The sequence below is a fragment of the Coregonus clupeaformis genome, chromosome 20 (genome assembly GCF_020615455.1).
Source record: "Coregonus clupeaformis isolate EN_2021a chromosome 20, ASM2061545v1, whole genome shotgun sequence".
NCBI classification, from domain to species: domain Eukaryota; kingdom Metazoa; phylum Chordata; class Actinopteri; order Salmoniformes; family Salmonidae; genus Coregonus; species Coregonus clupeaformis.
Window position 1 is genome coordinate 60,239,145 of NC_059211.1, and position 13,825 is coordinate 60,252,969.

The following is a 13,825-nucleotide window of genomic DNA, read 5'->3' on the forward strand; positions in this document are numbered from 1 at the left end:
TGACCTTGGGTTGTCTAGCCAGCAACCACCACATAATCCTATAAAGAGAAGTGGAACAATCAAAGCATCAAGAGGATAAAGAGCCTGACCTTACACACACACAGTGTCTGCACCCACGACCTCTCTGATTCACTAGGGTGAAATAATTACATCCGTGGTTACACATAATTACATCCCCCGGAGTGCGGGGAATGTCATCACGATTGGTTCCACTTCCTAGTTTCGTAGCTCAGGCCTTTGTGGCAGTGTGTACCATATTATATCAAAGGTTAAAATTATAGTCTAGACGGTAGGAAGTCTGGGAGTCTGAACAGCACAAAGGCAGTATATATTTTGGGTCAGTGCTTGAAAAAGGACATTATTGAATGTATTAGCCTAAGCTAGGCAGGCAAAGTATGCTGCCTCTGCTAGCACAGGAAGCTATAGGGCAGAGAGAAGGATGCTTCCTTCATGATGTGAATTGGAGACTGGGCTCAGCTAAATAGTAAGCGTTCCTCGCTCTCTTGTTATTGGGCTTTTATCGATCGTGTACTACCCCTCTCTTTTTCCCTCTCACTCTATCTCTCCCTACCTCTCTTACTCCCATCGCTCTCCCTTTATTATTCATGCATACTGTATTTTCTCCTAATCCTTAATATATTCTCTCTCTCTCTCTCTCTCTCTCTCTCTCTCTCTCTCTCTCTCTCTCTCTCTCTCTCTCTCTCTCTCTCTCTCTCTCTCTCTCTCTCTCTCTCTCTCTCTCTCTCTGTAGTGATAGGTGGAGTGGAGTCTCGTGGGGTGCTTAGGAAGATCAGTGACATGCTGGAGGTGATCCTGAAGAGGATGGACAGCCTCTCCAAACTGGACAACAGCACCACCAGCGACACCCGCCGCCTGGATGAACTCAGCTCGGCCATCAACAGGTACGGTCTGGATAGAGTGGTGGGCGTAGGACGGGCTCTTCTCGCATGTACCTTCCTTGTCTACCCTTTTTCTCATTCACTCTTTCCTCCTCTCTTCTTGCCCGTTCTCCTCTATGCTCTTGTTTGTTTTCCTCGTCCGTTTTTTCTCCTCTTCTTCCTCCTTTTATTTTTTTATGTTTCCTTCTCTCTTGTCACTCTCCTCATATCTCCTTCTCTCCTCTTTTGGCTGCCAGGTAGTCCTGTCTGCTCTCAGCAGCTTTACTATTTGATAGAGGAAACAGGGCTTTCTGACCTTGTCTCTACCATCTTCCCAGCACAGATCCTCTTTCAGTCCCGCCAATATCCAATTTGACTGTCTGTACTCTCTATTCAATCCCTTTTACGGCATTTCACATGGAACTTCTAATGGTCAGGTTAAAATCTGTGGAAGATACAGAAAGATACACATACAAGAGATACATGCAAAGAATCTATCATTCATTTTCTTTTTTTAAAGGAGATTTGAACATCCTTTCATACTTGTATTGGTTTTTCGATAGGACAGTGACAGGACAGACAATGAAAGAGGAATGACAGATAGGAAGGCCAAGGGCACATACAGTGGGCTGAACCAAAGCTCGAACCCTGTTGCCATGGGTCGTGCATGCATGTGGTCCAGGAGCCGGGAGTGTTACCGCTCGATCAGACTCCGGCACTAGAATCCCTAATTTCTATAGCCACCAGAATCAGGCCTCGTTAAATAATCCCAGACGAACGCTTCTGTTCAGCCCTGCATGTGAAAATGGGAGAGGAAGGTGTGATTAATATTGTCTGGCGCAGGTGTTAACTTGAATCAATGTCTGGTAATGTTCTTCTCTGGCGTAAAGACTGTGTCACTCTACCTACAGATGTAGGATTTACATTTCAGCCAGATTTCTACAACAGGAAAATATTCCTGCAGCAACAAGAAATGTGAGTTATTATGTGGATTATAATTAACCCCCTAGAGTCGATTGACGCACCATAATCTAAATTACATAACAAAAAAATCTACGTCTGTCAGTTTGAGCTAAAGATATCTGGTTTTTTTTTCATTGGATGTGTCTCAATCCACCACATCCGCCAGTGTCCCACTTCCGCATCTGCGGTGAAAGGTGGCAGAGCTAGAGCGGTGTTTGTTAGACCATGAGACATCAAATCTTCTCTCGTAAACGTCTGTAGTGTACAATAAAATAAAACAATTGTTAAATACACTGTACACTGTACCGTTCAAGATAGGGAATTATGTAAATTAATTAGTATTCAATTTTCCATATATAGTATTTTTTTAAATAGATAAGACGGCATTAGAAGAAAGGATAACTAGCAAAATAATACATCTTCAAATAAAACTAATTGGAACACAAAAGTACTCAATCAACATAGTGGAGATAAAAACATAGCAAACAGAAGACATAGAAGGCGCAGTATGTGGGGATATGTGTGGATGTATTGTGATGGAAGGTGTGGTGTGTGTTTTTGTGTTTGGAAAAGTGTGGCATTAAGTGAGTGAGAAAGGAAATGGTTGCATATCCCAGAACCAATGTGTGTCTGTGAGCAGGGGTTGTGAGAGAGAGCTTTCAATTTTGTGCAGATGAGGGATTTACATATATATATATATAAAAAATGTTTTATTGTCCTATCATGATGGAACGGTCCCAAACCCTATACCCTAGACACCCACCTGAGCGACCCATACACCAAAGAGAAGTTCCTATCTGTTTTATGTTCCTGCTGTAAGTTGCCTATATGCAGCCAAAACATAAAGATAAATGTGGTCAGAGACCTACTAGAGCAGCACCGCCCCCTCAAGAATCTGAGCCTGCCCGGCAGGGTTGGTCCTACAAAGCCAGAGCCCCCTGATGGGAGAGCATAACATACAAGGAAATTGTCAAAGCTGCTGATGAGAACCTTGACGACCTTGTACCTAGCCGGTGGGGATTCTGGTGGGGTACCCCCATCCAGGTAGTGGCAGTGCTGGCAACACTGGCTGTAGTAACCCATGGGGAGGGGGTCACACTCTGACAATCAGAGAGGGGCCATATTATTGTGGCCCTGGTGGCACAAAATAATCAAATGTCTGACTATACAGAGATGCTTAGAAAAATGGTCACAACAAGGGACCAGCGTGTGTGTGTTTCAGGGGAAGGGGGTGGATCTGATCTCCATCACCTAGGACTTGACATTGGTTAATCAAATCTCAAATTTGTGTCAATTTTTGCTCAATCTTGCATTCTTTCTCAAACAACTGTAACTGTATTTGCATTCGTAAATCAGGTCCTTTCTTGAGTTGGGCTCTGGGATGTAACAACCGTTGAGCATCTGAGCTTATGGTTGATTGTAGGGGAAAGGGGTTGAGTGTGTAAGAGTGTGTGTGTGTGTGTGTGTGTGTGTGTGTGTGTGTGTGTGTGTGTGTGTGTGTGTTTGTGTATGTATCCCACATCTGTTGCAAGGGGGTAAGGATGTTAGGGACGATATAGGATGAATCACAATAATTGTTTGCTAAAATAATAATTGCTTGACAAAAATGTAATGTAATGCAATGACAATCCTGGTTATAGGTAACAATCCTTCGCATGAACTGCCAACATTATTACGCATATTCATTGTTAATGATGGAAATCAAGATACGCAAGATATTTGAATAGATATATATTTTTAATAGCTATTGTTACGAACCCCGTGGCTCTAAACGTCTAGGGTGGATGGACATGAGACCCGTAACATAAATTATGCAAATTATAAGTGTGACCTGGAACAGTGAGAACCAAAAATGACACAACAACCATGAACTACCGTCAAACATAAATGGTTTATTACTAAACACACGGTAAAGGTTTGGGAAAAAGGGCTGAGCAGGACCCAAGAAATGAAACAATAGTGTAAAACCCCCTAAACTGATCTTGCCTGCCTCAAGAACCGCTAGGCTACTGCTACCATACAAAAAATACAGTGGGTGGTCCGCTCAGGTCTAACTGGTGTTTATAGACAGATTTCTTCCTACGGGTAATGTACGCCCAAGGGCATCTAGCTTAAACTCCCCTTTTCCCAGAAACACACCACGCTACAAAACAGGGTAATCAGCAATAAAGTATGTACACAATACACAGGACACAACCGTATCCACACTCACATAAAGAAATGGCTTCTAACAAAGTTACCAATAGGGTAACCAACAACTTAGTGAGTACACAACACACAGGACACCACCGTGTCCATACTCACATATGGCAAAAATCTCTCTCTCTTGCAACACACACAAGTTTGGTTTTTATAACATGGGATGTGTGATTGAACAAACGAGTAACAGGTGGTGCAATTCACAGGAATGTTCACTGATTGGTCCAATCATCAGACACCTCAACGACCACCAATCAGGAACATACAGGACACCTGTGATTAGGGCAGAAGGAGAGAAAAACACAGGACACAGGATACCTGTATCCGTAACACTCCCACCCTTAAAAGAGCAAACCACAATGGTTTGCGACACACGTACTATCACAACACCCAAATTCACAAATCATCCTGCCGGGATAACAAAAAAAAACCTAGATCATTACACACGAGACAAAGCATCTGCCAACACATTATCCATCCCCTTTTTGTGGCGGATCTCCAAATTATAATTTTGCACGACAAGTGCCCAACGCATAAGGCGTTGGTTCTGGTTGTACATCCGGTGGAGAAAAACTAAGGGGTTATGGTCAGTATACACTACTACTGGTAATGCACTGGAACCAACATAAACTTCAAAGTACTGCAGAGCTAACAACAAAGCTAGAGCTTCTTGTTCAATGGTGGAATAGTTTGTCTGACATTTGTTAAATTTCCGTGAAAAATAACAGACAGGATGGTCCACTCCACTCTGGTCTTGCTGCAGTAGAACAGCACCAGCACCTCTGGCACTTGCATCTACCTCCAGTTTAAACGGCCGTTCAAAATCTGGCGCAGCAAGAACAGGAGTACTACACAAGAGTGCTTTAGCAGTGTTGAAAGCAGTACAACAATCTTCAGACCATACAAATTTTCTCGCCGGACTGAGCAAATCCGTTAATGGAGCAACTACCGCAGAGAAATTTTTACAGAAACTACGGTAGTAGCCAACCATCCCTAAAAAACGGCGTAGCTCTCTTCTGGTGGTAGGTGCGGGAAATGCGTTTATAGCTGAGACCTTGGCATCTACAGGGCGCACCTGACCATGGCCGACCTGTTTACCAAGATACGTCACAGTGGCCTTCCCAAACTCGCACTTTGCTAAGTTCAGGGTTAGAGAAGCGGTTGCTAGACGTTCACACACTACCCTTAGAGTGTTAACATGATCAGACCACTCAGTTGAATAAATTACCAGATCATCAAGGTAAGCACTACAATTACGAACTCCAGCCAATACTGTGTTAACCAGGCGTTGGAAAGTGGCTGGTGCGTTCCGCATCCCAAATGCCATGACAGCATATTGTAGGAAGTGATCTGGGGTCACAAAGGCAGAGATGTCGGAGGCACGTGGGGTTAACGGCACCTGCCAGTAACCTTTAGAAGATCTAGTTTGGTTACATAAGTAGCAGCACCAACAGTATCAATACAGTCATCCAGTCTGGGTAACGGGAACGAGTCGGGCACTGTGACCGCATTGACTTTCCGATAGTCCGTACATAATCTGGATGTCCCATCAGGTTTAGGAACCAGAATGCACGGAGAACTCCAAGGACTTGAACTTGGCATAGCCAGGTTATTCTCCAGCAAATAACCGACCTCACCCCTCATTATCTTTCTCTTAGCGACGTTGACACGATACGGATGTTGCTTGATAGGTGCAGCGTTTCCAACATTAATGTCATGTTCTAACACATTTGTACATGTAGGAACATCATTAAAAAGACATGGAACGCTGTGTAATAGTCTCACAATATCATCTGACTGTCTGTCCGTTAAATGAATCAGGCTTGACGGGAGAGACAGCAGCATCTCTGAATTGGGCAATCTAGCACACTGCTGCTGAGTATTGCGCAACTCCAAACCATCTCCGTCCACATCATTAACATGACCTCCCACTACAGCCGTAGCAGCAACAGAGACAGCCGACTCGGCCAGTTTCTCTGGACTGTCTACCTGAGTGACGGGTCTGGTGTGGTATGTCTTCAACATGTTAACGTGGCACACACGAGATTGGCGTTTTCTATCAGGAGTCTGTATCACATAGTCAGTTTCCAGTTAGTTTCTTTTCAATGACATAAGGACCAGAGAAACGTGCTGACAATGACGCTCCTGGCACAGGCAACAACACAAGAACTCGGTCACCTGGCTGCAGTGAACGAGAAACAGCCTGTGTGTCATAGTGTCGTTTCATCCGTTTCTGTGAGGAAGACAGCGCTTCCTTTGCTAGAGCACAGGCAGCATGTAGGCGCTCACGAAAGCGACTAACGTAGTCCAACACATTTTCTTTCACACACAACTCTTGTGACAAAAACTGATCCTTAAGGACTTTCATAGGTCCTCTCATGGTGTGTCCAAACACCAGTTCAGCTGGGCTGAACCCTAGGGATTCCTGTACTGTCTCACGGACAGCAAACAACACTAGAGGAACTCCCTCATCCCAATCTTTCTCAGATTCCATGCAATATTTACGGAGCATAGACTTCAGTGTCTGATGCCAACGTTCAAGCGCACCCTGAGACTCTGGGTGATATGCGCTTGACACACGGTGTGTAACTGACAAGGATTTTAACACTTGTTTGAACAGTGTAGAAAGGAAATTCGTACCCTGATCAGTTTGTATCACCTTAGGTAACCCAAAAGTTGAGAAGAATTTGATCAACGCTTTACTCACCACCGGAGCAGTAATCCTTCGTAGAGGAATGGCCTCTGGGTACCTGGTGGCCACACACATAATTGTCAACATAAACTGGTTACCAGATTTTGTTTTTGGTAATGGTCCAACACAATCAACCATCACATGTTCGAATGGTTCACCTATGGCCGGTATGGGACAAAGAGGCGCGGGGAAATAACCTGGTTCGGTTTCCCAACTACTTGACAGGTGTGGCAAGTCCGACAGAACTGAGCCACATCTTGCTTTAAGCCAGGCCAAAAGAAATGTCGCAAAACTCGATCATACGTCTTGGTGACTCCCAGATGTCCGGACCACTGGTGATCATGAGCGAGGGATAAAACATTTTGTCGAAAGGCTGTAGGAATCACTATTTGGTAAACAGCATTCCAATCTCCGCCAGCGTCAACATGGGATGTCCATTTACGCATGAGGAGATTACCATCAATGAAATATGCCATGTTTTCCTTCTTTAGCTCGTCCTCTGAGACAACACTAGAAAAACATTTAGCCAGGCTACTGTCAACCTGTTGGTTAGCGATCAGCTGCTCACGAGTAACTGGTAACTGTATTGCCTCAGCAACAAGTTCCACATCCTTCTTCCTTTCTCTGGGCTGTTGGTCAGACTGCACCAGCTTACCAGAGGTATCACCCAAACTATCCTCTGGGTCACACTCTCTGAATAGAATCGTGTCTGACAAATCTATCACTTCACCCACTTGTCGTGCTTGAGCACGTGTGACAGCACAAGCGGGGAACACATCTGGATAACCCTGTGCCAGCTCCTCGGAGAGAGACTGGTCACTTTTATCCAATACCTCCAATATGGGTATTACCTTTCCTCCGGCAATATCGTTGCCCATTATAAATGTCACACCTTTTACTGGCAACATAGGACGTACGCCAACTCTGAACAATCCACTGACTAACTCAGAGTGTACGTTCACAAAGTGCAATGGCACTGGGACAAATCCCATTTCAATTCCTTGTACTAACACACTGGAACCACAATATGTATTACTGGACAAGGGCAACACATCAGCGAGTATGAACGACTGCGCCGCACCAGTATCTCTGAGGATTCTAACTGGACGCTGAGACGCTTCATCATCTGATATAGAAACAAACCCCTCAAAAATGAACGGTTCATAACTGTGATCTGGGACAGGGACTTTCAAACCACATTCACTATGAGGCTTCTGTCTTGATTCTGGCCTTACAACCGTACGAATCAGCCCAACACCCGTTGGCGGCCTGGCGTGCTGAGTCATCCCCGGCTTGCGTTTAAGCAAAAAGCAATCACTAACCAAATGTCCCACCTTATGACAATAGAAACAGTGACGCACATCTTTTGGGCGTGCTGGATGTACTGCTGGTCGACTAGGACTAAAAGTTAGCAACTCCGCAGCCCTGCTCTCCGTACGAGCCGAAAACACGCTCTTATGCGTCAACACAAACTCGTCTGCCAATACAGACGCTTCCGACAGTGAGGATACTTTCTGTTCGTTCAGATAAACTACAATGCGTTCGGGTAAGCAATTTTTAAACTCTTCTAACAAGATTAACTCCCGTAGAGAGGTAAAATCAGTTACCTTACTAGCACTGTGCCATTTGTCAAACAGATTTCCTTTGTCTCTAGCAAACTCCACATAAGTCTGAGTAGGAGACTTTTTATGAGACCTAAATCTCTGTCGATATGCCTCAGGAACAAGCTCATAGGCACGAAGAACAGTAGCTTTGACCACTTCATAATTCAAACTGTCTTCAAGAGGTAGCGCTGCCAGAACCTCTTGGGCTTTACCTGTTAGTTTACACTGAAGTAATAGGCACCATACCTCTTCGGGCCATTTCAATGCTACCGCTATACGTTCAAACACACTGAAATAGGAATCAACCTCTGACTCCCTGAACACAGGTACCAAGGTGATCTGCCTACTAATATCAAACGTAGCAGCCGACACAGCTGGTGAGGATGGCTCACTAGCAGGCATAGTATGAGCAGCGACTAACCTCGCTGTTTCTGCCTCCAGTTCCATTTTACGCACCTCCAGTTCCATCTTACGCGTCTCCAGTTCTTGATCAAGCCTACGCGTCTCCAGTTCTTGATCAAGCCTACGCGTCTCCAGTTCTACCTCTAGCTTACGCGTCTCCTGTTCTGCCTCTAGCTTACGCGTCTCCTGTTCTGCCTCTAGCTTACGCATCTCCAGCTTGTCTTGCCTGATTTGTGCCCGCTCTTCCGCCTCCATTTGGAGCCGTGTCGAGCGGACATCGATCCTGGCATTACTGTCAGTCAGTGGGGAGAGTGGGTCATAACGGGGCAATGTGGCTGGAGCCTTAGCCTCGTCCTCAGACACTGATGGGCTTACAGGAACAGCAACCACATCCCCTACAGGAGCAGCAGACTCAGGCGGCGGTAACTCAAGCACTCGCTCGTTTAACAATATCGCTAGCACTACTTCCCTAACTTCTGCTTTCACTAAACCCCTCGGTATGGGTACAGAAAAGTGGTCAGCCAAAGCCTGTAGATCCACTCTACGGCAATTATCAAAAACCTCCCACGTAGGGTTTTCCAAAAATGCCTCCAACTCAAAAGTAGCCATCCTACTAGCAACACGAGCCGTCGACTACCGAACACACAAAAAAAACAGGTAGTACAGCTGCCAAGCTCAACACTGAACCAGACACTTACTAATTTGCATGAGTAGCATGGGATAGATCCCGGACGAGCCCCCACTTTATGTTACGAACCCCGTGGCTCTAAACGTCTAGGGTGGATGGACATGAGACCCGTAACATAAATTATGCAAATTATAAGTGTGACCTGGAACAGTGAGAACCAAAAATGACACAACAACCATGAACTACCGTCAAACATAAATGGTTTATTACTAAACACACGGTAAAGGTTTGGGAAAAAGGGCTGAGCAGGACCCAAGAAATGAAACAATAGTGTAAAACCCCCTAAACTGATCTTGCCTGCCTCAAGAACCGCTAGGCTACTGCTACCATACAAAAAATACAGTGGGTGGTCCGCTCAGGTCTAACTGGTGTTTATAGACAGATTTCTTCCTACGGGTAATGTACGCCCAAGGGCATCTAGCTTAAACTCCCCTTTTCCCAGAAACACACCACGCTACAAAACAGGGTAATCAGCAATAAAGTATGTACACAATACACAGGACACAACAGTATCCACACTCACATAAAGAAATGGCTTCTAACCAAAGTTACCAATAGGGTAACCAACAACTTAGTGAGTACACAACACACAGGACACCACCGTGTCCATACTCACATATGGCAAAAATCTCTCTCTCTTGCAACACACACAAGTTTGGTTTTTATAACATGGGATGTGTGATTGAACAAACGAGTAACAGGTGGTGCAATTCACAGGAATGTTCACTGATTGGTCCAATCATCAGACACCTCAACGACCACCAATCAGGAACATACAGGACACCTGTGATTAGGGCAGAAGGAGAGAAAAACACAGGACACAGGATACCTGTATCCGTAACAGCTATATATAAAGCAAATGGAGGTGAGAGCATTGGAAATACTTTTAGCGGTTGATCTGCTTCTGTTCTGTGGGTGGCACTGTGTGCTGTTTCGAAGGATGGGTCCTGGCCTCTCGGGGGGCCTAGGGATCCGGCGAGACGGGTTGGTTTGCCGGTCACTGGGATGACAACCCAACTTTAGCGGGTGGAATAGTGGAGAACAACTGGAGGGTTACTTAGTAGCAATGCAAATATCTTGGTACAGCTATATGGACACTCGATCACTATGGTACTTTTTAATGGTACATTTACAAACATATATTATAATAAATAGATTTGAAACTTGTATCTCATTATGGTAAATTGTGAAATAAGTATAGCCAGTTATAATTGTAATGGCTTAGCAGATAATAACAAAAGAAGAACAATATTTACATGGCTCAAAGAGAAGGAATATAATATATATTGTTTACAGGAAACTCATTCAACAATTTTAGATGAAGTTGTGTGGAAATATACTTCTCCCATGGGCAAAGAAACTCAAAAGGGTGATTATATTAATGAACAGTCATTTTGATCCGAATCTGCAAATTGTCCAAACAGATCCGCAAGGTAGGTGGATGATTTTAAATATGTTATTGGACCATAAACAGATATGGCTCATTACCTTTACGAACCAAATAATGATAATCCACGCTTCTTTGAAAATATATATTTTACATTTACATTTTAGTCATTTAGCAGATGCTCTTATACAGAGCGACTTACAGTTAGTGAGTGCATACATTTTTTCATACTATCAACCCTGCAAGCAATACAAGACTCTATTATTATGCTGGGAGATTTTAATACTTTTTTAAATACCTCAATGGACCGTAAAGGAAATCAGATTACAAACTATCACCCTCATGCTCTTAAGGAAATCAGACTACAAACTATCACCCTCATGCTCTTAAGGAAATCAGACTACAAACTATCACCCTCATGCTCTTAAGGAAATCACACTACAAACTATCACCCTCATGCTCTTAAGGAAATCATACTACAAACTATCACCCTCATGCTCTTAAGGAAATCAGACTACAAACTATCACCCTCATGCTCTTAAGGAAATCAGACTACAAACTATCACCCTCATGCTCTTAAGGAAATCAGACTACAAACTATCACCCTCATGCTCTTAAGGAAATCAGACTACAAACTATCACCCTCATGCTCTTAAGGAAATCAGACTACAAACTATCACCCTCATGCTCTTAAGGAAATCATACTACAAACTATCACCCTCATGGTCTTAAGGAAATCAGACTACAAACTATCACCCTCATGCTCTTAAGGAAATCAGACTACAAACCATCACCCTCATGCTCTTAAGGAAATCAGACTACAAACTATCACCCTCATGCTCTTAAGGAAATCAGACTACAAACTATCACCCTCATGCTCTTAAGGAAATCATACTACAAACTATCACCCTCATGCTCTTAAGGAAATCAGACTACAAACTATCACCCTCATGCTCTTAAGGAAATCAGACTACAAACTATCACCCTCATGCTCTTAAGGAAATCAGACTACAAACTATCACCCTCATGCTCTTAAGGAAATCATACTACAAACTATCACCCTCATGCTCTTAAGGAAATCAGACTACAAACTATCACCCTCATGCTCTTAAGGAAATCAGACTACAAACTATCACCCTCATGCTCTTAAGGAAATCATACTACAAACTATCACCCTCATGCTCTTAAGGAAATCATACTACAAACTATCACCCTCATGCTCTTAAGGAAATCAGACTACAAACTATCACCCTCATGCTCTTAAGGAAATCAGACTACAAACTATCACCCTCATGCTCTTAAGGAAATCATACTACAAACTATCACCCTCATGCTCTTAAGGAAATCAGACTACAAACTATCACCCTCATGCTCTTAAGGAAATCAGACTACAAACTATCACCCTCATGCTCTTAAGGAAATCATACTACAAACTATCACCCTCATGCTCTTAAGGAAATCAGACTACAAACTATCACCCTCATGCTCTTAAGGAAATCATACTACAAACTATCACCCTCATGCTCTTAAGGAAATCAGACTACAAACTATCACCCTCATGCTCTTAAGGAAATCATACTACAAACTATCACCCTCATGCTCTTAAGGAAATCAGACTACAAACTATCACCCTCATGCTCTTAAGGAAATCAGACTACAAACTATCACCCTCATGCTCTTAAGGAAATCAGACTACAAACTATCACCCTCATGCTCTTAAGGAAATCATACTACAAACTATCACCCTCATGCTCTTAAGGAAATCAGACTACAAACTATCACCCTCATGCTCTTAAGGAAATCAGACTACAAACTATCACCCTCATGCTCTTAAGGAAATCATACTACAAACTATCACCCTCATGCTCTTAAGGAAATCAGACTACAAACTATCACCCTCATGCTCTTAAGGAAATCAGACTACAAACTATCACCCTCATGCTCTTAAGGAAATCAGACTACAAACTATCACCCTCATGCTCTTAAGGAAATCATACTACAAACTATCACCCTCATGCTCTTAAGGAAATCAGACTACAAACTATCACCCTCATGCTCTTAAGGAAATCAGACTACAAACTATCACCCTCATGCTCTTAAGGAAATCAGACTACAAACTATCACCCTCAGGCTCTTAAGGAAATCAGACTACAAACTATCACCCTCATGCTCTTAAGGAAATCATACTACAAACTATCACCCTCATGCTCTTAAGGAAATCATACTACAAACTATCACCCTCATGCTCTTAAGGAAATCAGACTACAAACTATCACCCTCATGCTCTTAAGGAAATCAGACTACAAACTATCACCCTCATGCTCTTAAGGAAATCAGACTACAAAATATCACCCTCATGCTCTTAAGGAAATCAGACTACAAACTATCACCCTCATGCTCTTAAGGAAATCATACTACAAACTATCACCCTCATGCTCTTAAGGAAATCAGACTACAAACTATCACCCTCATGCTCTTAAGGAAATCAGACTACAAACTATCACCCTCATGCTCTTAAGGAAATCAGACTACAAACTATCACCCTCATGCTCTTAAGGAAATCAGACTACAAACTATCACCCTCATGCTCTTAAGGAAATCATACTACAAACTATCACCCTCATGCTCTTAAGGAAATCAGACTACAAACTATCACCCTCATGCTCTTAAGGAAATCATACTACAAACTATCACCCTCATGCTCTTAAGGAAATCAGACTACAAACTATCACCCTCATACTCTTAAGGAAATCATACTACAAACTATCACCCTCATGCTCTTAAGGAAATCATACTACAAACTATCACCCTCATGCTCTTAAGGAAATCATACTACAAACTATCACCCTCATGCTCTTAAGGAAATCATACTACAAACTATCACCCTCATGCTCTTAAGGAAATCAGACTACAAACTATCACCCTCATGCTCTTAAGGAGATCAGACTACAAACTATCACCCTCATGCTCTTAAGGAAATCATACTACAAACTATCACCCTCATGCTCTTAA

General features: G+C 43.2%; 1 protein-coding gene across 4 annotated transcripts in view; it reads left to right on the top strand.

Annotated features, from left to right (window-relative positions):
• Positions 1-13,825, top strand: part of LOC121534014 (alpha-1,6-mannosylglycoprotein 6-beta-N-acetylglucosaminyltransferase B-like) — a 154,656-nt gene that overhangs the window by 46,466 nt on the left and 94,365 nt on the right. For all 4 annotated transcript variants that reach the window (XM_041840420.2, XM_041840421.2, XM_041840422.2 and 1 more), the window contains one exon: positions 752-902. In XM_041840420.2, the coding sequence (XP_041696354.1) occupies positions 752-902 (151 nt within the window). The remainder of the gene's footprint in view (positions 1-751; positions 903-13,825) is intronic.